At 42.4% G+C, this 25,201-nt stretch overlaps 1 protein-coding gene across 1 annotated transcript; it reads left to right on the top strand.

Moving 5' to 3' along the window:
* The first annotated feature begins 5,371 nt into the window (after positions 1–5,371).
* Positions 5,372–24,596, top strand: LOC141050868 (homeobox protein CHOX-CAD-like). The gene is made up of 4 exons (XM_073547536.1): positions 5,372–5,425; positions 6,152–6,677; positions 19,834–19,979; positions 24,234–24,596. The coding sequence occupies exons 1-4, from the start codon at positions 5,372–5,374 to the stop codon at positions 24,471–24,473; spliced, it is 966 nt and encodes a 321-aa protein (XP_073403637.1). The 3' UTR covers positions 24,474–24,596.
* The last annotated feature ends 605 nt before the right edge of the window (positions 24,597–25,201 follow it).

The following is a 25,201-nucleotide window of genomic DNA, read 5'->3' as shown; positions in this document are numbered from 1 at the left end:
CAGGCAGATTATGGATGGTGTAATAAAGGTGGATAGAGGACTGTGGAGAATTGGAATCTCTGTAGACTTCAGGACACAGTTGGATTCTGTCAGGCCCTGTTTATTTTACACTGCAATGTGACAGGCAGATCTGGATGTTGTAAGAAAGGTGGATAGAGGACTGTGGTGAATTGGAATCTCTCTACACTTCAGGACACAGTTGGATTCTGTCAGGCCCTGTGTCTATAACACCGCAATGTGACCGGCAGAAATTGCCTAGTGTATGACAAACTACAAGGTGTATATAGAATTGGGCAGAATTGGAATCTCCCTAGAGTGTAGGTCTGTAAGACCGGACAAACTCCTCGGCTTTTCCTTACAGAGTCACACACTTAGATAGTTTCAATTTGACCGTGATAACAGCCGTTACACGGTACTGAGAGAGGAGCGTGCACGTACACCGCTATACGGTGTATGTAAAATTGTCAAGCTCCATGTTTTTGTACACGGACTGACACACGCTGTCTCTCTCTAGTTTTGAATGTAATCAAACAGCAAATATACTAAACTGTTTGAAAAACGGACAAAACTATAAGGTGTAGGTCTGTAAGAACGGAAAAACTCCTCGACTTTTCCTTACAGAGTCACACACGTAGATAGCTTCAATTTGGCTGTGATAACAGCCGTTACATGGTACTGTGTGAGGAGCGTACACCGCTGTACGGTGTGTAAAAAAATGAACGCTCACTACCTCACCAGGACAAAACAATACAATTTGGATTGCTTTTAAAAAAGCAGTTTGAACACCAGTGTGTACACAGAAATGCAGCTAGCCTTAAAAGTCAGGCTAATCACCAACAGCGCTGCTGCACAAAAGCAAAAATCTTCACCTTTCACTGCACAGTAACTACAGTGAAAAGTTGACATGGATTAAAGTTGACTCAACCTCTGTCCTGTGTCCTTGTGTGTACCACATTGAGCATGGAGAAAAGAAAGAAGACCAAAGAACTGTCTGAGGATTTCAGAAAGCAAATTGTGAGGACGCATGAGCAATCTCAAGGCTACAAGTCCATCTCCAAAGACCTGAATGTTCCTGTGTCTACTGTGAGCAGTGTCATCAAGAAGTTTAAAGCCCATGGCACTGTGGCTAACCTCCCTAGATGTGGACGGAAAAGAAAAATTGACAAGAGATTTCAACGCAAGATTGTGCGGATGTTGGATAAAGAACCTCGACTAACATCCAAACAAGTTCAAGCTGCCCTGCAGTCTGAGGTTTCAACAGTGTCAACCCGTACTATCCGTCGGCGTCTGAATGAAAAGGGACTGTATGGTAGGAGACCCAGGAAGACCCCACTTCTTACCCCGAGACATAAAAAAGCCAGGCTGGAGTTTGCCAAAACTTACCTGAAAAAGCCTAAAACGTTTTGGAAGAATGTTCTCTGGTCTGATGAGACAAAAATAGAGATTTTTGGGCAAAGGCATCAACATAGAGTTTACAGGAGAAAAAAAGAGGCATTCAAAGAAAAGAACACAGTCCCTACAGTCAAACATGGCGGAGGTTCCCTGATGTTTTGGGGTTGCTTTGCTGCCTCTGGCACTGGACTGCTTGACGGTGTGCATGGCATTATGAAGTCTGAAGACTACCAACAAATTTTGCAGCATAATGTAGGGCCCAGTGTGAGAAAGCTGGGTCTCCCTCAGAGGTCATGGGTCTTCCAGCAGGACAATGACCCAAAACACACTTCAAAAAGCACTAGAAAATGGTTTGAGAGAAAGCACTGGAGACTTCTAAGGTGGCCAGCAATGAGTCCAAGACCTGAATCCCATAGAACACCTGTGGAGAGATCTAAAAATGGCAGTTTGGAGAAGGCACCCTTCAAATATCAGGGACCTGGAGCAGTTTGCCAAAGAAGATTGGTCTAAAATTCCAGCAGAGCATTGTAAGAAACTCATTGATGGTTACCAGAAGCGGTTGGTCGCAGTTATTTTGGCTAAAAGTTGTGCAACCAAGTAATAAGCTGAGGGTGCCAATACTTTTGTCTGGCCCATTTTTGGAGTTTTGTGTGAAATGATCAATGTTTAATGTTTTGCTTTTTGCTTCATTCTCTTTTGTGTTTTTTCACTTAAGACAAATTAAATGAAGATAATAATACCAAAGAATTTGTGTTTGCAATCATTTTCAGGAAGAAACTGAGTATTATCTGACAGAATTGCAGGGGTGTCAATACTTTTGGCCACAACTGTATATGAATGAATAAAATAGTTCATGAAAAGTTAATATACTAAACTCTGACTTTCTAAAGTTTATACTAATTTAAGTTTTTTGGGGTTTGGTTTTTTTTCACAAGTAATAAAATGAAAACCAATGTTATACTCTGCATCATAATTCAAGACCGTTCCCGCATCAGTGTCTGGGACCAGTGGCAGAAGGAAAGTGGTAGTGTGAAGCCTAAGGCAACATCCCAGCTGTGGGTGACAATTAGTGACTTCAGTTACATGAAATGTCACCAGCTTAGACAATACATTATCATGTTCCTGTGTATATATTTTGTGGCAGTAGTCATGTGGCCTGTCATCAAGCCTGAACAAAATGACCACAAATGGTGTTTTTGTAAGTGTTACAGCTCCTCGCCGAGCCCCCAGAGAATCCTATGAAGTCATGTTTGTAATTGCATAGGAAGCAAGACGGTTGTAACAACCCTGTAACTGCATGGCCTCCCATCCCCCGCACACCAACTTACTTTCTGCTTCAAGCCATGCTGTGAATTCTGTCTGTTGCCAGCTCTGTGCCTCTGCTCTCCATGTTTCCAGACTGTGTGTATAGGGGGGCGGCGCTTGAACTCTCTGGTTCTTATGCAGTCAGGGTGCACCTGTGTAATCTGTCCCTGACCAATCACCTGGAGCCCTTGACTATTTAGTTTCGCCACTGCCACTGAAACATTGCCTGTGCAATGTCTAAACTCAGTTAGCTCCTTGCTGCTGAGCTAGCCAGGCCCTGTCCTATGTCTTGCCTTCTCTGAAGGCTCTTAGTCTGTATTCATGTGTCTCGGTACCTTGCCTAGCATTTCTCTGTCCGCCTGCCAGGATGCAGAATATCCTGGTCCTTGAGTCTTGTTCCCAGTGCCTCTCTGTCTGAACTCAGTCTTACCTTTGTCTATCAGTCTCCCTTTCTCCTTGTCCGTGGCTCCCTTCCTTGCTGTGTCTTTCCTTGTGTCCTCCCTGTCTGTGCATCTGCACTCTCGCAGCTTTATCTGTGCATCTGCACTCTAGCCGCTCTGTCTGCACGGCTCCTGCTGCCGCTACAGAACCTCTTGCTGCAGCTTCTCTCCACAGACCTTGTGGTTCAGCTTTGCTCCACTCCTGCTGCCGCTGCAGAACCTCTTTCTGCAGCTTCTCTCGCCACTCCTGCCTTTACCTGCACCTCCTGTGTGAACAGGTCCAAACCTGTTCCTTCTTATTTCACTCTTGCCTGCCTGCATCCATACCTGCACCTCCTGTGTGAACAGGTCCAAACCTGTTCCTTCATATTCCACTCCTGCCTGCCTGCATCCATACCTGCACCTCCTGTGTGAACAGGTCCAGACCTGTTCCTTCATATTCCACTCCTTCCTGCCTGCATCCATACCTGCACCTCCTGTGTGAACAGGTCCAGACATGTTCCTTCATATTCCACGCCTGCCTGCATCCATACATGCACCTCCTGTGTTAACAGGTCCCTACCTGTTCCTTCTCAAGCCGTGCCCGCCTGTCCTGTGTCTGAAGCCGTGCCCGCCTGTCCTGTGTCTCAAGCCGTGCCTGTTTGCCCAGTGTCTCCAAGCCACGCCTGCTTGCCCTGTATCTGTCGTACCTTCTTGCCCTGTGTCTCAGTCTGCCTGTCAGTCACGTCTGTCCAAGTTACTTGTCTCCAAGTGGGATCAGCAGCCACAGCCAGACACCACCCTGGAGTGGCACCCGACAGCTATCTGCCGCACAAGCCTGACCTCACCATCAGAGACTCCAGTGAAGACCAAGGTAGCTGTCGCAGTCACGCCCCTTCCAGTGTAGTCTGGTCTGTGGCACAGTGGGGCCACAACCCCCCGGCTCGCGCCATTCAGCCAAGGCGCGAGCATGACAATGGTTTTGTGGACGTCTTGTCTATGCCGGCTTGGTACAGTGTGACATGTCTAAACATTGCAACCACACATGCCCCACAAAATGGCACCATAAAGTTTGTTGGAACCATTTTCCCATATAGAGGCAGAGAATGCATCTCACAAATTATAAAACTGTTCCACATGGTTAATTGTGCCCTTTCCATGCTAATGTTCCATCCAAGTCACATATTAAAGAATAAAGAGATACTTTATGATCATAATTTTACAAAAAGTAACAATAAACACAAAACATCGGGCCCGAGTCATCTCAGCGTTTATCTCGTTAGTTCTTATACACCTGTCAGACTAAAGCAGATTTTTGAGGACGGACCGGACTTATGCTGGAGGAACTGCACTCAAAAAGCTAACCTATTAAATATTTTCTGGTCATGTCCTAAAATAATCGACCTGCGGAAAGAAGTAGCTAATTTATTGAGCAATATTAACAACTCTGAAGCTGAATTGTCTCCTCAACTGGTTTTGTTCTTGCTTGATTCAAATCGACTTCCCCCCAAAATTAAATATCTCGCAATTCATCTATTTGCTGTAGCAAAAATACTTTAAGCATCTAAGTGGATATCAATAGATGTTCCCTCCATTTCAGAAATAATGAAAAGAATGTCTACCCATAATTCTTTTGAACATTCTTACGCTCTAAGAAACAATTCTTTAAAAAAATGTTATTCCACATGGTCATCTTGGAACTTATTTCTTTCCTCAAGTTGGAATGCCCTCTTTTTTAGGTTAAAAGCTTTATTATATGCCATGAAGTACAAGTACAATTACATATTTAACAAAGCAAATTAAACATTGTTTTATTATAAATATTGTTTCAATAAGTATGATATTTTCCCCTGTTCATACTCTCCACGTTTATCTGATCCAACCTTCTCCTATGCCCTTTTCTTTCCTTCCCCTTCCCCTCTACCTTTCCTAACTTTTCCTTCCACATTCTTTTCCTCTTGCATTAACCTTTTTTTCTCTGTTGATTCTTCTTTGACTATATCTTCCTACCTACATGTTTAATAGAGCAAGTTTTAGATCACTCTGTTAAGTTTTATTACTCTCCTTATTGACTATAGTTATAATCCCCTTCCCAGAAACTGATAAAAATCCCCCAAATAAAAAGAATATTGTTGTAAAGTGATACATTTTTGCTGTAACTCTTTTTGAGTTCTCACGTTATTTTTGTCGTGCTCCTGCAATGTGGGCACAGTTGGGGTAGGACAAGATTGTGTTAATCACCGATCACAAAATTCATGACAAATGGCGGTGTTCCCTACACCACAGATCTTACTCCAGTAGCTGCAGGAGTAAGATTTGTGGCAAGGCACACACAAAAGTGCACACCACTTATCAGATGCTCCTGATTCATTTAGAGGATTATGCCTCTTCATGAATCGACAGTCTTACACTCCACCTACCCCCCTCATCAAGACTGGTGTGAAAATTGCCGGACCATCATCTATACAGTTTCCAAACAGCAAAAGCCTCATGTTTGGTTACCCCTCAAAAAAATAGGAAGGCCTGAGAATGGTCTTTTTTTGCCACCTAAGTATCTGTGACATGTCATGCAGTACTTAGGAGTCTGAAATTACTATTGACATTTACTATTATTTTCCATGGTCACGGCAACTCCAAAACTCTTTTTTTTGGGGGGGAACTTAGGTTACATGAAGTAGTGGTATCTAACATGAGATTATGTGCCTGGATGGAAGATTAGACAGTAGTAATGACAATGCAAAACTGCTTAGACCATTATGGGGTGAAGCAAAATTGTAAAGTGAATGGACAGGGGTCAGGACACATGGGAAAGTTTATATTAAGGCTCCAGATAAAAAGGAAGCACTGAAAGTAGCAACAAGGTGATGAGACTGGGACATCCAGCCTTTCATTTGAATGCAAATGTATTTGGGGGGCAGGCAGTTATCTCTGACATCAGACAGGGCCTTAGTAAACTGTTAGGGCCAGCACCTGGTCACACCATTGTTAGTCATGTGTAGGAAAGGGACTCCAGGGCTTGCAGGGGTCATTTACAGATAGAGCAAAAGAGTGAGAGAAGCAAGGGTCATTCCAGGAGTACTTCAGCTAATGATGACAATGCTAGGACTGGTCCACCTCTGAATATCACATGTGGTCTTCATCCTGGGTGTAAAGACGGTAGCATGTATCCACTTTCTGTAAGATCAGCAAATAGTATTAACAACCACACAGGACAAAATTATGGAGCCAACCAACCATATTTCAATTACGTGGCATATCACCACGGGCCGGCAATGGATAACCAAGCGCAATCTTGTGGAGTATGGGGATCTCAATATGGATCACCTCGGGAAGACTGGAATACATATTCTGCATCACCATCCAACACCAGTTCCTTACAGCCATCTGACTTATCACCAAACCAATTTCCTTACAATTCTCCTGGTTACAATTCTCCACATCCTTCAGGACATGGGATTTTACATTCAGCAGAGGGAAATCATACAGTTGCAATTTCTCCAGGCAGCCAAAGCCAAAATTCTTATGACTGGATGAGAAAAACAGTACAATCCACATCAACAGGTGAGAAATATATCTGTGTTTTTATATATATATATATATATATATATATATATAATATAATAGGCAAAACAACCACATTTTGCCAAAGTAAATTTCAAACCATTGCTCGTTTAGGATTGATGCAAGGATTAAGAATTGAAGTTGAAAATTGCGCTTTTCAACGTTTAGAGTTCTGATGTTTTAGGTTTAGGTCTCAGAATCTGGATAAGCTTGATTTTCCTGACATTATAGAACACCATGATTATTGAACAGTAAAGCTAATATTAGCAAACGAGAGCTAACATCACAATATACGGTTTTAAAGCTCCATAATTCACACCTTAGCAGCGGGTTGCTGACATTACAAAAGTAAATATTGTACAAAAACTCATTAACACAAGTCAGGGAAATGGTAGTAAAATGTTGTGTTTATTGGAGGGTGTGTGCCGGTCGTAATAAATCTATGAGAACTGTCAAACTAATATGACATAGCAACAGCTTTAGAGTTCAGAGGGGTTTATTTAACATATACATACAATCCAAAATGTAGTTGTACATGTGCTTTACACCATGTAATCATATATTTTACTGCAAAAATGTATCACTGAAGGCAGATTGTATCAAACAGTTGCAGAACTATAACCTTTAGACACTAGACGTTAGATATTTGATGGTAGCATATATTTGGGCAATTGTCCGTCAATCAATAAACAAGTAAATGACAAGAAAAATAAAAAAAGATAATAAAATATTCAAACCTAAATGTAATAACTAAGGAACATAAGATCCCATGCCATCTGAAAAAGATATAGCGCTGTAACATTCAAACACAACGTGGGGATCTTCATTAACACTTCAGTGAAGAGGAGAGAAAATCTGGAGATAGATTCTCCAGTGGAATTATTATTAGAAAAAAGGGTATCATTAACCAAATGGAGAGATTTTATTAAACATACTATATTATTCATTTTATATCTCTATAGGAATAAATGAGGAGGATTCTTCTAATAAATGCTCAAAAGGTGGTGCACAAAACGCAGGCCTCTTCCATTGTTTATGGTCGCGTGATAGGGTTAAGGACGTTTAGGAAAAGGTATCAAATTTATTTAAGGCCACACATTGATTTAACCTTATGCTGGTTTTATTCCAATATACTAATAGAAACATCCCCAAAATTATAATTATTATTATACATTTATATAGAGCCATTTATTCCATGGCGCTTTACATGTGAAAAGGGAAAATATAGACAAGTACAATAAACGTATAAGACAAGGGACACACAAGTACAGAAGGAGAGAGGACCCTGCCCGCGAGGGCTCACAGTCTAATAGGAGTTTGGGCGGCAAAGAAGACTATACTTTATGATTGCACACGCCAACCTATATAGAAGATCCAATCTATATTAATCCCCTAAAGTTACATGTATAAAACCAAAAGAATTTTCCAATTGGGACAATGACGATAATACAAATGATGTACCCAATAAAAGAAAAAAATAGGGGAAAACAAGTATATCATTATCACAATAGAAATATTCTTTTTCTATTCATACACTTTATGATTGGTTTAAAGAAAAATTTGAATTTAAGGTAGAACATTTAAAGAGAATAGAAAATATACAATAATTGTTTCAAGATTATCTATTAAGTTACCTAGGCATTACCTAGGGTGCCTATGCTGACATGAAGCGGAGGGGGTGGGGTAAAACATGACGGGGGTGGGTTTGGCTATTGCTCCATTTTTTTTTCGTTATTATGCAATTTTATGATTTATTTGAATATTAAAAAAATAATGTGACTGCTTTTCAATACTTTTTACTATTAGGATGTAGGTTGGTAGAGGTGCGTACAGAGCATAAATCTAAATTAACCCTTTGATCTGATACAATTAAGGCAAAAGGAAAGAGTGGAACTGAATGTTTATAAACTCAACAATTGTCATCTTATTACTTATCACTTAAATCGCTATTTGTACATACAGTATGTCATATGCCTCCCTATAGACTGATCCTTCAAAAATTGTTAGAATCTGCCAATGGAAAATCAGAATAAAATCTAATGTCTTCACCCACCTTTAGAATTATATCTTGACCCACATCAGTTATTTCAGGGTATAAGGTTGCATATACTAAAAAAAGGGTAAAACCAACACCAAAACTTACAGGACACACTGTGGATATGATTATATACCGTATTCCTTTTTGTTCTCTGCGATGTGGGAACAGGTGATATAAAAATAAATTCACTTCTATTGTACTGTACTAAGTTGCAGATTTGCAGTGAAGAATACACATCAAAAAGCTGCAGCAAATCCACTGTGCCTGAATAGATGTAAATACTTATGCCCCCCCAAAAAATTGAGAAAAGTATTCAAGGAGTGATACCTTTATCGGCTAACCAGAGAAATTATATTTGCAAGCAAGCTTTCAGGGCTCAGAAGGCCCCTTCATCAGGCTAGATTACAAGTGAATTACTGAGAAGAGATGGCAACATTTAAATAGGAATTATAACAGGACATGAGGTGATACAGCTATTTTTCTGGCTAACACGGTACCACAATATTATTTTGTATTGTACACCGTGTCTGAATGAAACCATAATATAATGTATTAATCTACTGCTGGCAATTGACCAACCTATGGCCATTTTGCATAAGACAACGCTACCAGAAAACTGGTTGTGTTTCTGCATTCAGATTCTGGGGATTTTATTTGCTATGAAGACAATTAATTATCCTTACAACCACTCTGTATAATAGCTATAATTGCCCCATGTAAATGGGATGTTAATGGAAATTTAAGCTCTCTTTCTTAGGAGACAGCACATAGAAAATATGTAAAATATGTAATGACATATATTGTTGAGCATTGTTTAACATGTGATAACTCAATGAGCAAATTACAATATTATAGAACGGATTCTAGGGTTATGATGACTTCTGCATATGCTGGACCAGAGAGCAGACGGAAGGCTGCCTCTTCTTTACATGCTAATGATGGTGTTTTGTAAACTCATTGTGAGGTCCTTGGTTTTTGGTCACATTGTCCATGGTTTAAGGACTATCTGTCATATTGAGGTAGCAAGAGCCTTTTCACACTTCTTCCCCTTTTAGCTTTGATATGCAATTTTGTCTTCCCATATCCCCCTTTCTCCTAAGGTTATACTGCTGGAAAGAGTGCTGATTTTCACAGAAAATAAAAGACCACAGGCTTTTATTACCCGTGTAGACACTTTATGGCAAAAGATTATGCTATAAGATAGATAGATAGATAGATAGATAGATAGATAGATAGATAGATAGATAGATAGATAGATAGATAGAGATATGATTTTGTTACATCTTCTCATTGTTTTTTCAGTTGAACTATTTCTCTAGAATACTCTGGATACATAGTAAGCATCAGATGTTACCTATAGATAAATACAGCTGGCAAAGTCATAAAGTTGGGGGTTGAGCATGGGAAGAACTGAACATAAATACATTGGCTTTTACTCTACAATGAACACTACTATACAAAGAGCGCACCAAAAGTCCCTTCCTTTTTGTGCATGATACAAAAGGAATTTTTGTGAAGGTGCAATAAATAAACAACAGAATCAATTGGGCGTTCTGTAAAAATAGTGTCCACAGGAAAGAGGCAATTTAGAAAAATACATAAAGGATATGTATACTTTTTGGGCAAATTCCTAAGAAATTTGCATTTACGATTTTATTTTATAAATAAATATATATCTTATACTTTAAACAAAAATAGCTAGTCGGGTAATACATTATAATATATAGTCAAATATATAATAATCTGTACTTATTATTTTCCTATATATATACATACATATGTGTGTATTACAACTAAAAATGCTAATCAAGTAATACATAATTTATAATAATAATACTAATAATAAATTTTATTTCTATAGCACCAACATATTCCGCAGCACTTTACATTTCAGAGGGGATTTGTACAGACAATAGACATTACAGCATAACAATAATTACATAGATCATAACAGATACCAAGAGGAATATAAATAAATAAATAAATAAATTTTTATTTTTATAGCGCCGACATATTCCGCAGCACTTTACATTTCAGAGGGGATTTGTACAGACAATAGACATTACAGCATAACAATAATCACATACAGTAGATTATAACAAATACCAAGAGGAGTGAGGGCCCTGCTCGCAAGCTTACAGTCTATGAGGAAAGAGGTAGACACGAAAGGTGGGTGGTAACAGTTGCCCTGATTGTATGGACCAGCCATAATGTTAAGTGTGTAACAGTACAGACACAGAGGGCTAATGGATGCATAAAGCATGTGGGAACATGATGCTGGGAACCTGGTTATGGTAAAATTTTTGGCTCTGCCACACAGGGATAGGTTAGGTTAATGTGTTGAGGCGATAGGCCAGTCTGAATAAGTGCGTTTTCAGGGCACACTTAAAATTGTGGGGATTGGGGACTAATCGTATTGACCTGGGAAGTGCATTCCAAAGAATTGGCGCGGCACGTGTAAAGTCTTGGAGACGGGAGTGGGAGGTTCTGACTATTGAGGATACTAACCTCAGGTCATCAGCAGAACGGAGGGCGCGGGTAGGGTGGTATACTGAAACAAGGGAGGAGATGTAGGGTGGTGCTGAGCCATGGAGGGCTTTGTGGGTGAGGGTAATAAGTTTATACTGAATTCTGGAGTGGATGGGTAGCCAGTGTAATGACTGGCACAAGGTAGAGGCATCGGTGTAACGATTGGTGAGGAATATGATCCTGGCTGCAGCATTCAAGACAGATTGGAGAGGGGAGAGTTTTGTAAGAGGGAGACCGATTAGAAGAGAGTTACAATAGTCGAGACGAGAATGAATAAGAGAAACAGTAAGAGTTTTTGCAGAGTCAAAAGTAAGAAAAGGTCGAATTCTAGAAATGTTTTTGAGGTGCAGATGACAAGAGCGAGCCAGTGATCGAATGTGGGGGGCAAAGGAAAGCTCGGAATCAAGTATGACCCCAAGACAGCGGGCATGTTGCTGGGGAGTAATAGTGGAACCACAGACGGAAATGGCAATGTCGGGTGTAGGTACATTAGTAGCGGGAGGAAACACAAGGAGTTCAGTCTTTGATAGGTTCAGTTTCAGATATAGTGAGGACATGATATTAGACACAGCGTTTAGACAATCGCCAGTGTTTTCTAGAAAGGCTGGCGTGATGTCAGGAGAAGAAGCGTATAATTGGGTGTCATCAGCATAGAGATGGTACTGGAAACCAAATCTACTGATTGTTTGACCAATAGGGGCAGTGTACAAGGAGAAGAGGAGGGGGCCTAGAACCGATCCTTGAGGAACCCCAACAGTAAGAGGAAGGTGAGAGGAGGAGGAACCGGCAAAAGAAACAGTAAAGGAGCGGTCGGAGAGATAGGAGGAGAACCAGGAGAGAACGGTGTCCTTGAGGCCAATGGAACGGAGCATAGTGAGGAGGAGCTGATGATCCACAGTGTCGAATGCTGCAGAGAGATCCAAGAGAATTAGCATGGAGTAATGACCATTTGATTTAGCTGTTAGCAGATCATTAGAGACTTTAGTGAGGGCAGTTTCAGTGGAGTGTAAAGAGCGGAAACCGGATTGGAGAGGGTCGAGAACAGAGTTTTCTGAGAGATAGCGGATAAGACGGGAGTGGACCAGGCGTTCCAGGAGTTTAGAGATGAAGGGAAGATTAGAGACAGGTCTATAGTTAGCGGCACAATTTTGGTCGAGGGATGGTTTTTTAAGTAGTGGATGTATGATGGCATGCTTAAATGAGGAGGGAAAAATACCAGAAGAGAGAGAGAGGTTAAATATTTTAGTTAGGTGAGGGGTGACAGCAGGGGAAAGGGACTGGAGGAGATGTGACGGAAATGGGTCACTGGTGCAAGTAGTTGGGCGAGAAGATGCAAGGAGCCTGCTTACTTCTTCTTCTGTGACTGGTTCAAAATCAGAGAGTGAGTTAGATGCAGTGGGGGAGGGAGGACAGTGCATGGTATGAGGGGATTTGGAGATAATTTCCTGTCGGATCTGGTCAATTTTTTCTTTGAAGTAATTGGCCAGATTGTCAGCTCGGAGCTCAGTGGTTGGGGCCTGTACTCTTGGATTGAGTAGAGAATGAAAAGTGTCAAAGAGACGTTTCGGGTTATTGGACAGTGAGATGATGAGGGTGTTGAAATAGGTTTGTTTGGAGAGGTGAAGGGCAGTGTTGTATGTTCTAAGCATAAACTTAAAATGGATGAAATCTTCGTGTATGAGGGCCCTGCTCGCAAGCTTACAATCTATGAGGAGAAAAGGAGAGACACGAAAGGTGGGTGGTAACAGTTGCCCTGATTCTTTGGGTAAGCCATATTGTTAAGTGTGTAACAGTACAGACACAGAGGGCTAATGGATGCATAAAGCATGTGGGAACATGATGCGGGGAACCTGGTTATGGTAAAACTTTTGGCTGTGCCACACAGGGATAGATTAGGTTAATGTGTTGAGGCGATAGGCCAGTCTGAATAAATGCGTTTTCAGGGCACGCTTAAAATTGTAGGGATTGGGGACTAATCGTATTGACTTGGGAAGTGCATTCCAAAGAATTGGCGCAGCACGTGTAAAGTCTTGGAGACGGGAGTGAGAGGTTCTGATTATTGAGGATGCTAACCTCAGGTCATCAGCAGAATGGAGGGCATGGGTAGGGTGGTATACTGAAACAAGGGAGGAGATGTAGGGTGGTACTGATATAATTATATATAGGTAAATATATAATAATCTGCATCTGCATTTGTTATATATGTACATATATACAGTATATATATATATATATATATATATATATAGACACACTACCGTTTAAAAGTTTAGGGTCACTTAGAAATGTCCTTATTTTTTAAAGAAAAGCACAGTTTTTTCCAATGAAGCTAACATTAAATGATTCAGAAGTACACTCTATACATTGTTAATGTGGTAATTGACTATTCTAGCTGAAAATGTCTCGCTTGTTTTGCAATAACTTAATAGGTGTATAGAGGCCCATTTCCAACAACCATCACTACAGTGTTCTTATGGTACTTTCTGTGTGCTGTGTAAGAAGGCTAATGGATGGTTAGAATACCCTTGAAAACCCTTGTCAAAGTATGTTAGCACAGCAGAAAACAGTTTGGCTGATTAGAGAAGCTATAAACCTGACCTTCCTTTGAGCTAGTTGAGAATCTTGAGCATTACATTTGTTGGTTCCATTAAACTCTCAAAATGGCCAGAAAAAAAGAACTTTCATGTGAAACTTGACAGTCTATTCTTGTTCTTAGAAATTAAGGCTATTACATGCGAGAAGTTGCAAAGAAACTGAAGATTCCCTACTACGGCGTGTACTACTCCCTTCAGAGTAGAGCACAAACAGGCTCTAACCAGAGTAGAAAGAGAAGTGGGAGGCCCCGCTGCACAAGTGAGCAACAAGACAAGTACGTTAGAGTCTGCAGTTTGAGAAATCGACGCCTCACAGGTCCTCAACTGGCAGCTTCATTAAATAGTACACGCAAAATGCCAGTGTCAACGTCTATAGTGAAGAGGCGACTCCTGGATGCTGGCCTTCAGGGTAGAGTGGCAAAGAAAAAGCCATATCTGAGACTGGCTAATAACAGGAAAAGATTAATTTTAATTTGTGCAAAAGAACACAGACATTGGACAGACGAATCCAAGTTTGACGTGTTTGGATCACACTGAAGAACATTTGTGAGATGCAGAACAACTGAAAAGATGCTGGAAGAGTGCCTGACACCATCTGTCAAGCATGGTGGAGGTAATGTGATGGTCTGGGGTTGCTTTTTTGCTGGTAAAGTGGGAGATTTGTACAAGGTAAAAGGGATTTTGAAAAAGGAAGGCTATCACTCCATTTTGCAACTCCATGCCATACCCTGTGGACAGAGCTTGATTGGAGCCAATTTCATCCTACAACAGGACAATGACCCAAAGCACACCTCCAAATTATGCAAGAACTATTTAGGGAAGATGCAGGCAGCTGGTATTCTATCTGTAATGGAGTTGCTAGCGCAGGCACCAGATCTCAACCCCATTGAGCTGTTGTGGGAGCAGCTTGACTGTATGGTACTCAAAAAGTGCCCATCAAGCCAAACCAACTTGTGGGAGGGACTTCTGGAAGCATGAGGTGAAATTTCTCCAGATTACCTCAGGAAATTAACTGCTAGAATGCCAAAGGTCTGCAATGCTGTAATTGCTGCAAAGGGAGCATTTTTGACGAAAGCAAAGTTTGAAGGAGAAAATTATTATTTCAAATAAAAATCTTTTTTTCGAACCTTGTCAATGTCTGGACTAGATTTTAAATTCATTTGGCAACTAATTTGATTAATAAATGTATACGTTTTCATGGAAAACACAAAATTGTCTGGGTGACCCCAAACTTTTGAACGGTAGTGTGTACATATGTAAATATATATATATAATATACATATATATATATATACACACAGTGAGTCCATATAGTCATGGTGCACTTTTGACCAGTCACAGGAAAACAACAAAAGATGATAGAAATGTAAAATCTGCACCAAATAAAAGGAAAACCCTCCCAGGTTTTGGTTTTTCAGAATCCGTGACCAAAGTGCTACGTGAATATCGGAGCGTTCATAACGAAACGCCACCACATAGGAATAACATTCCTTGGTGGGATAAGCAGTTGAAGGAAATCGGCAGTTTGGTGGAGAAACCCCGTTCTGGTAGGCCATCAGTCAGTGACGAGTCTGTAGAGGCTATACAGGATAGCTACCCAAGGAGCACATTTCTATCATCTTTTATTGCTTTCCAGTGACTGGTCAAAAGTGCACCATGACTTTACAGACTCACTGTATATATATATACACACAGTACACATATATTAGACTATAAACTAGAAATGCTCATTGGGCAATACATTTAATTCATGCTGTCGGTTTGCATTGAATTTCTTATTATTTCTGTAGCATATTAAACTTGTATTCTTTTTTCTTATGGGTCCATATTTTTACAATAAAGAGATTCTATAGTACTGACAACCACTTTTTATATCTGTTATTGAGACATGTTGAGGCCATGGGAGATAGTTTATAGGTTTGGACCATCCTCCATTAGAACAGAGCCTCTCTGCAGAACCGTGGTTATCCAATGGAGACAATGAATGTTGTGTCATGTACAATCAGTAAGGAGTCTTCCTTTTGGTAACAGCTGATTGTTACGTGGCTTGTCCAATCCAGTCATCCCTTTATACACAATTGTTATGTAGCATTAACAAAGAATCTATCAGTATTCCCAGAAGTGAAGGATAACATTATCCATAAAATAGATGATAATTTACTAATCCTTAGTGATTTGACCACTGAAACCGACACCAAAAGATCTGGAAATGGGGCTTTGTAGGAGTCTTGAATGGAGCATCGGTGAGCATTTTCGACCTCCTCTCCATTCATAGAATCATAGAATCATAGAATCATAGAATCGTAGAGTTGGAAGGGACCTCCTGGGCCATCTGGTCCAACCCCCTGCTCAAAGGCCAAAGACATTCATTGTCTAGAACGCTGTCAAAGTAATCCAAGTCCAGTGTTTGACTATTTACAGCAGCCCTCTAGACATTGAATGGAGTGCAGGTCAAACATGTCCACTTCCTCATCTTTCAAGATGGGGCTCTGAAAAAATAAGTCACTGCCAGGGTAGTATGGCAGCTGAGGATTCCTCTCTCTCCACTGGAAACACATCAGCTCAGCCAAGCATCAATGTAAAAGGTGGAGTCAGGATTAATAGCTGCCCGCCAAATGAGTGTTGGGCCAAAGGTGTATGGGTCTCTATATTAAAGGGGTGGTCGGAAATGAACATTCATCTTAATACAAAATCCCCATTTATTTAATGTGCTGATCTCTTTTTTGTAGTACACTTTAATTAAAAAGTCCCTAAATTCCCTCACTATGCTATCTAACTGCTTTATTCTTTTCTTTACTACTTTCTGTTTGACGTTTTGCTTAAGATTCCCAGACAGTGCATGCTTGGAAACTCAAATGAGTCTTCATCAAGTGGTCACTGCCGCAGTCTATGCCCCTGCCCTGAAGCAAAACGTCATCAGTGATGACCGTTTCAGCGGCTGGGCTAGTCCCGGCTCTACTGAGCACGCGTTGGTTGTCAATATCAACATATGCTCAGTAGATTTTTGTCACTATGCAATATTCACAGTGAGAATGCGCTCCCTCCCTCACTGGTTTTTACAAAAAGTGACAAGCCAGCAAGAGAGTGCAGTCAGTGTCCACTGTGAGGAGAAAACCCAGGAAGCAGAAATCAGTTGCAGGGTCGGAGCTGGTCTCTGCTTGCTCTATCTCTCATTACAATGCACACTGACAGTGCGCTCTTTTGCTGGTTCATCACTTTAGCTTCAAACCAGCCTTTTATGTACAGTTGTGACCAAAAGTATTGACACCCCTGCAATTCTGTCAGATAATACTCAGTTTCTTCCTGAAAATGATTGCAAACACAAATTCTTTGGTATTATTATGTTCATTTAATTTGTCTTAAATGAAAAAACACAAAAGAGAATGAAGCAAAAAGCAAAACATTGATCAGTTCACACAAAACTTCAAAAATGGGCCAGACAAAAGTATTGGCACCCTCAGCCTAATACTTGGTTGCACAACCTTTAGCCAAAATAACTGCGACCAACCGCTTCCGGTAACCATCAATGAGTTTCTTACAATGCTCTGCTGGATTTTTAGACCATTCTTCTTTGGCAAACTGCTCCAGGTCCCTGATATTTGAAGGGTACCTTCTCCAAAATGCCATTTTTAGATCTCTCCACAGGTGTTCTATGGGATTCAGGTCTGGACTCATTGCTGGCCACCTTAGAAGTCTCCAGTGCTTTCTCTCAAACCATTTTCTAGTGCTTTTTGAAGTGTTTTGGGTCATTGTCCTGCTGGAAGACCCATGACCTCTGAGGGAGACCCATCTTTCTCACACTGGGCCCTACATTATGCTGCAAAATTTGTTGGTAGTCTTCTGATTTCATAATGCCATGCACACGGTCAAGCAGTCCAGTGCCAGAGGCAGCAAAGCAACCCCAAAACATCAGGGAACCTCCGCCATGTTTGACTGTAAGGACCGTGTTCTTTTCTTTGAATGCCTCTTTTTTTCTCCTGTAAACTCTGTTGATGCCTTTGCCCAAAAAGCTCTACTTTTGTCTCATCTGACCAGAGAACATTCTTCCAAAACGTTTTAGGCTTTTTCAGGTAAGTTTTGGCAAACTCAAGCCTGGCTTTTTTATGTCTCGGGGTAAGAATTGGGGTCTTCCTGGGTCTCCTACCATACAGTCCCTTTTCATTCAGATGCCAACGGATAGTACGGGTTGACACTGTTGTACCCTCGGACAGCAGGGCAGCTTGAACTTGTTTGGATGTTAGTCGAGGTTCTTTATCCAACATCCGCACAATCTTGCGTTGAAATCTCTTGTCAATTTTTCTTTTCCGTCCACATCTAGGGAGGTTAGCCACAGTGCCATGGGCTTTAAACTTCTTGATGACACTGCACACGGTAGACACAGGAACATTCAGGTCTTTGGAGATGGACTTGTAGCCTTGAGATTGCTCATGCTTCCTCACAATTTGGTTTCTCAAGTCCTCAGACAGTTCTTTGGTCTTCTTTCTTTTCTCCATGCTCAATGTGGTACACACAAGGACACAGGACAGAGGTTGAGTCAACTTTAATCCATGTCAACTGGCTGCAAGTGTGATTTATTTATTGCCAACATCTGTTAGGTGCCACAGGTAAGTTACAGGTGCTGTTAATTACACAAATTAGAGAAACATCACATGATTTTTCAAACAGTGCCAATACTTTTGTCCACCCTCTTTTTTATGTTTGGTGTGGAATTATATCCAATTTGGCTTTAGGAAAATTCTTTTTGTGTTTTTTAATTTAAGACAAATTAAATGAAGATAATAGTACCAATGAATTTGTGTTTGCAATCATTTTCAGGAAGAAACTGAGTATTATCTGACAGAATTGCAGGGGTGCCAATACTTTTGGCCACAACTGTATAATGGCCCTGCTGAATTGCCCTTATTAGAATAAACAGAAGTTGTACAGCAAAACATAAATGGAATAGTGACTTGTCAGTGCTAAACCTCCTTTGCATCATCTAAAAGTATGCATTCTCATCCACGTGTAATGCAAATTCAAGTAGTCTTTTCAGAAGGGGTGGAAATGACCTGATTATGGCTTCATTTACACTGGGTGATTATCAGAAACAACCATTTCTAGAACGCTCGTTTCCCGATATATGACCTTTGTAGACAGGCTGCCAATCACCCAATGAATGAGCTTGCTTAAACAGCAATGTCCTGTATAAAAAGGACAAGGGCCAAGGAGGATACTGTATTCCCACAGAGCAATCATGGTAATGATCACTCTGTACGCATAAAAATGCAGTTGACCTCTCCAATAGGTGATCATCTAATGGCCAGGATCGTTTGATCAAGAAATCACAGCCTAAAATGTTTGCCTGTCTTTGGTTTAGAGATTATAGTTACGATTTATCTGATTATGGCTGAATCTATCACCACTGGCAGGTTGGAATAAAATATCTTTAGTTCACTTTTTCTTAACCAGTATTAATCTCGCTGAACTTTCCCTAACATGAAAGGGAGTCTGACCACCCATTTACTGCCCTGGCTTGTCAGAAAGGATAAGATCACCTTGTAGCTCTTTGTCTCCTATCAGTTTAGAATTAGCACCTCAATAGCATTTAGAGAACCAATTTAGGGCATCTTTGTTCCTCTGTATGATTCCAAGCCAACTTCAAAGAAAATTAGGAAGGATCAAAGGCAGTAGCACACTTAAGTTGTGTTGTATTTGTTTGTTATCTTCACAGTTGTGTTTTGCTTTTGTTCCTTTGCTTTTTTCCCCCTTGAGTTGTTCACATCCTGTCTTGGTAATGTACAACTCACCTGGAGGCAAGTTCCATCCAAGATATAATGGACATAATGCTTCCTTCAGAGTAGGAACCAATGTAGTCTGGCACCATCCATAGAAATGCATATACTCTAGGCTGCATTAAGTTGATGAGCTGGTTTTGCTACTACTCATTCGTGGAATGCCCGATATATATATATATATATATATAATTTGGTTATTTTGCAACTTATTTTTTTTGTAGGAAAAACAAGAACCAAGGAAAAATATCGAGTTGTTTACACCGATCATCAGAGACTGGAACTGGAAAAAGAGTTTCATTACAGTAGATACATCACAATCAGACGGAAAACTGAACTAGCTGCAAATCTAAGTCTTTCTGAGCGACAGGTAAATATCCATTAGGCCACTTCACACGTTCAGTATTCGATCAGTATTTTACATCAGGATTTGTAAGCCAAAACCAGGAGTGGGGGATAAATACAGAAGTGGTGACGTGTTTCTATTATACTTTTCTTGTGACTGTCCCACTCCTGGTTTTGGCTTACAAATAATGATATAAAATACTGACCAAATACTGACCTTGTGAACGTGGCCTTAAATAGATTTACAGATTTGTTTACACATCTTTAGAGATCAGCTATTGACTAAGTGCACCTGTAACCTGGTAGGAAACCTGACAGCAAGTGTTTGTGAACACTTGTCATGATCCAGGCTGGATCTGACAGTTTAAATGGACAAAGTTGAACTTTTTTTCCTTTGGCTAGGTGCCAAAGTGATGTGATTGCCCCCGGTGGCCATTAGAATTATTACACGTGGTGTTTCATTCTAAGTTGCCCGGTAGTGGTGAATGGTAGCGCACCTTAGTTTTAGAGTTAATGTGCACGCCAGTACAAATCAGGTGTTAGGCTCTATATAAGAGAGCCAGGTGGTTCAATCACTGTTGGTGATATTGTGTGTTAGTCATTCACAAGGAAGCCTGGGTGAATGAAGGCGCTGAACATGAGTCCTGCGCAGCCCAGCCAGAGGGGACGAGTGGCAGCTAGGTGGTCTGCAAGAAGGGCTGGCATGGCGTGGTGGAGTCACAGTTTATGGTGTTGGCAGGAAGTGTATCCAGGGTCACGTGCGTCACATGGGTTCGCCTTGCGGTACTTGCTGCGTCCAGACACTCGTGACCGTGACATTATCACCAACCTTACATTTTTTTACTCTGGTGAGCTTTGGCCATGTGGAGACCGCTGAGTAATTGCTGTCAGGCCTCACAGAGGTGAGTGGGGAGCGGCAGGGTGTTTAGAGCCGCTGCAGCAGCAGTTATCGGGGTCTGGGGCCTCTGCTCAGCTAACCAGGAAATCAAAATGGCGGCTTTGGCAAATTGCAGGTCTGGCAAAAGCCCCTTGAGTCACTGCTGGGGAGCGGGACTTGTTCATACAGGTGGACGTAACCAGACAGGTGGGTGGAGTTGGTGATCCCCATGGTGCTGTCTGGGGTTCCCCGAGGTGAAGAGGTATGTCCCTGTAGTGAGCAGACTGGTGATAGTCCGCGGGGCCCACGCCAAATCTTCAGTACCACCGAAGAAGCCGCCCCTCCTGGTCGTGTGGAGGCGACCAGTGAGTGTATTTTTCCTCCATATTCCGGCGGCTCTGGCAAAGTGCCCCCTAGAGTCACTGCTGGGGAGCGGGACTGGTTCAAACAGGCGGACGTAACCAGACAGGTGGGTGGAGTTGGTGATCCCCATGGTGCTGTCTGGGGTTCCCCAAGGTGAAGGGGTACGTCCCTGTAGTGAGCAGACTGGTGTATAGTCCGCGGGGCTCACGCCAAATCTTCAATACCACCGAAGAAGCCGCCCCCTCCTGGTCATGTGGAGGCAACTAGAGAGTGTATTTTTCCTCCATATTCCTGCGGCTCTGGCAAAGTGCCCCCTAGAGTCGCTGCTGGGGAGCGGGACTTGTTCATACAGGCGGACGTACCCAGAGAGGTGGGTGGAGTTGGTGATCCCCATGGTGCTGTGTGGGGTTCCCCGAGGTGAAGGGGTACGTCCCTGTAGTGAACAGACTGGTGTTGTGGTCCGCAGGGCTGACGTCGAGTCTTCTGTGCCACCGAGGAGGCCGCCCCCTCCTGGTCGTTTGAAGGATGGCGACCAGCGAGTGTATATTTCCTCCATATCCCGGTCCCTTCACCTCCAGGTGTGGGCAGCGGGTGTGCTGCGGGGGAGTAGGGACAAATCTCACCCCTCGCCATTAACCGACCCTGGGAGGCGCAGACCTCATGGTGGAGGGGTTGGAGGGTGGTGTCCCTTGGTGAATAGCGGGGGTGTGAGTGTGGTGACACAGGGGGACGCCTCTGTTGTCAAGTCCAGAATGAGTTCACCAAAATATGACAAACAAATGTGTGGCAATAAACGTTCAGGTCCGGACCTGTGTGTGAACGAGCATGTATGGGTGGCCACCAAAATACATCTTGTGGAAGTGTGTTGTGGAGTCTGATCAGCTCATAGCAAACATACACATACATAAACTCGTTCCCAAGGTCGGTGCTGTGGAGATGAGTGGTGCCTCCAAAACATACATTGCCAATACCAGAGGTGCGTTTGTCATTAACCTGAAGTGTCAGGTAGTGGTGGGGTGAACTCAGAATCTGGGCGTCCCCGCTGTAGGTGTTTCCCTAATGAGGAGTGGTCTTGAGGTCCAGAGGCCCCTCATTAAGGAGGGGGTACGGTCATGATCCAGGCTGGATCTGACAGTTTAAATGGACAAAGTTGAACTTTTTTTCCTTTGGCTAGGTGCCAAAGTGATGTGATTGACCCCGGTGGCCATTAGAATTATTACACGAGGTGTTTCATTCTAAGTTGCCCGGTAGTGGTGAATGGTAGTGCACCTTAGTTTTAGAGTTAATGTGCACGCCAGTACAAATCAGGTGTTAGGCTCTATATAAGAGAGCCAGGTGGTTCAATCACTGTTGGTGATATTGTGTGTTAGTCATTCACAAGGAAGCCTGGGTGAATGAAGGCGCTGAACATGAGTCCTGCGCAGCCCAGCCAGAGGGGACGAGTGGCAGCTAGGTGGTCTGCAAGAAGGGCTGGCATGGCGTGGTGGCGTCACAGTTTATGGTGTTGGCAGGAAGTGCTTGCATGGCTTGGTGGAGTGACGACTATGGAGAGAGTTGGACTCCGCATGCGGGACTTGGTTGCTGAGAGCTGGACTCAAGCATGCTTGACTTTTTGGGCAGAAGCTGAACTCATCTTTGGGACTCTGTTACTGGACTTCTGCAATTGGTGGTGGACTCTGCTCCAAGGCTGCACTATGGTGAAGGATCCAGTTATGGTGATGGATCCGGGTGGAGGAGAAGATGCACACAGGTGGTGGGCTCTGTTGCTAGGAGCGTACGCAACAGAGCAAAGCTAAGTGGTGTTTCCCCTGTTTTGTCATCTTTCCTCATGTGTGTATTAGTGCAGTGGTGGGATTAGTTTCCGCACCGACCAATTCCCTAGTGAGGGTTTAGGTCATGACGAGCTAGGGTTTGTAGGTTCCTGTTGCGCGCCCGGTGCGGAACCGGCATAGGGAACGTTAGGAGTGCAGGGACACTGGCTCAGGGGAGCTCAGGAGGTCTCCACTTCCCTATTCCCTATCGCAGGGCCCACCATTGTTAATGTTTCCCAGGTTTCCCTTATTGTATACATGTTTCCGGACATGTATATAGGTGTAATGTCTAAATTCGCCAGTTGGAGGCGGTGTATCCAGCTGCACGTGTTTATTATTTAAATTCGCCCCACTGGAGGCGGTGTATCCAGGGTCACGTGCGTCACATGGGTTCGCCGTGCGGTACTTGCTGCGTCCAGACACACGTGACCGTGACACACTTCAACTTTAGACTGTTGGTTTAATGTTTGGACTTGTTGAATTCTGCAGAGGCAAGATGCCCATTCACATTGTAGATAATGCCTCCGATGTAACCTGAAATAGAAGAAAAACGAGTTATATTATACTCACCCAGGGGCGGTCCCAGATCAGGTTCGGGTCCGGAGGGTGTCGTGGTCCGGTCCGGCGCCTCCCATCTTGTAACAGTGACGTCCTCTTCTTTGCTTTCCGTCTCGGCTCCTGCGCAGGTGTACTGTATCTGCCCTGTTGAGGGCAGAGTAAAGTACTGCAGTGCGCAGGCACCGGACCTCTCCGACCTGGTCCGGCGCCTGTGCACTGCAGTACTCTGCTCAGCCCTCAACAGGACAGAGCAGTGCACCTGCGTCGGAGCAACGAAGGGAAGCAAAGAAGAGGACATCACCACTAGAAGATGGGAGGCACCGGACCGCAACACCCTCCAGACCCGAACCGGACACGGGACCGCCCCTGGATGAGTACAATATAACTCGTTTTTCTTCTCTTTCAGGTTACATCGGGGGGGCTTAGCTACAGCATTACAGAATGCTGTAGATAAGCCCCTGATGGCGGTGCCGGAAGCTGATAGTCCAAAAATGGGGTGACAGATTCCCTTTAAAGAGGTTTACCTGCTGTAGGAGTTCCTTCCCAAGTTACAGCACTGCCATTACTATATATTTTATGTATGAACAAATAGTTGTTATCAATGATACATGATATTTTGGAACATTCATTGCTCAATCAACATTATTTATTTTTCTTATGACTCTTGCAGATAAAAATATGGTTCCAGAATCGCAGAGCCAAGGAAAGGAAACTCATCAAGAAGAAAATGAATCAATTTGATGGAACAAGCTCTTTGCAAAGTGATTCCAGTTCAGCCAGTCCTAATCCACTTTGTGACTCTCTGCCACATGCAGAAATGTCAAGCTCTTTGTACCAGCCACCGCAACTTGCACACAACTTGAACAATGGTCTACAACCTAACAGCATAATCCAGCAAGTCACTGTATAAAGGGGTTGGAAATACACAGCCATTCACAACCACCTAGGAGAGATAAAGACATTAGTGGTTCCACTGAAAATTGTCTTTACGTATCATCAGCTGCTTATCCACTTTTCTTTCCTAGTGATTTCCCTGACGTACTAACCTAATAGCAAATCGTTGACTGTGAAAGGTGTGTTTCTCCTTTACCCCACAGCACTACCTCCTCCAGTGACTATATATATTTTCTTGCTCCTGAACTGGTTTGTAAATAAACTAATTCAATGAACCAAAAAAGATCCACTGGTCCAATGACTACTACATCTCCATACATGTAACCTTGGATATTATAACTGCTGCAAACATGACACTGGATGTCACAACTGTACTGCACATGTGTTTCAATAGATAATGTAAAACTCTTTGGCCCTGATTCATTAAGACAGGTATATTTTGTACGCCAGACTAAAGGTTCATTTATGTGAAACAGAAAGACAAGAAAGAGGAAAATTGTAAAACTTTGCATATTATTCAGTCTTGCATTAAAAACTGAGAAAAGGTAAAATCATGAAGGTTCATATCCAGACATCAAATTTATGCCTTTTCAGCAGACACTCGAAACACGTTGACCCAATGTCTGGACATCTACTGTCATAATTGTACTTTTTTCCCAATGTTTAACTGCCATGCTGTGATGGTCTTCGGTAAGGAAGGGTGGCCTCAAACTGTCCCCAGAACTGGGACCCTAACTATCTCTG

Source organism: Dendrobates tinctorius, unplaced genomic scaffold (assembly GCF_039654945.1).
Source record: "Dendrobates tinctorius isolate UK_male_01 unplaced genomic scaffold, ASM3965494v1 ptg000154l, whole genome shotgun sequence".
NCBI lineage: Eukaryota > Metazoa > Chordata > Amphibia > Anura > Dendrobatidae > Dendrobates > Dendrobates tinctorius.
This window is presented reverse-complemented; position numbering and strand designations above follow the sequence as displayed.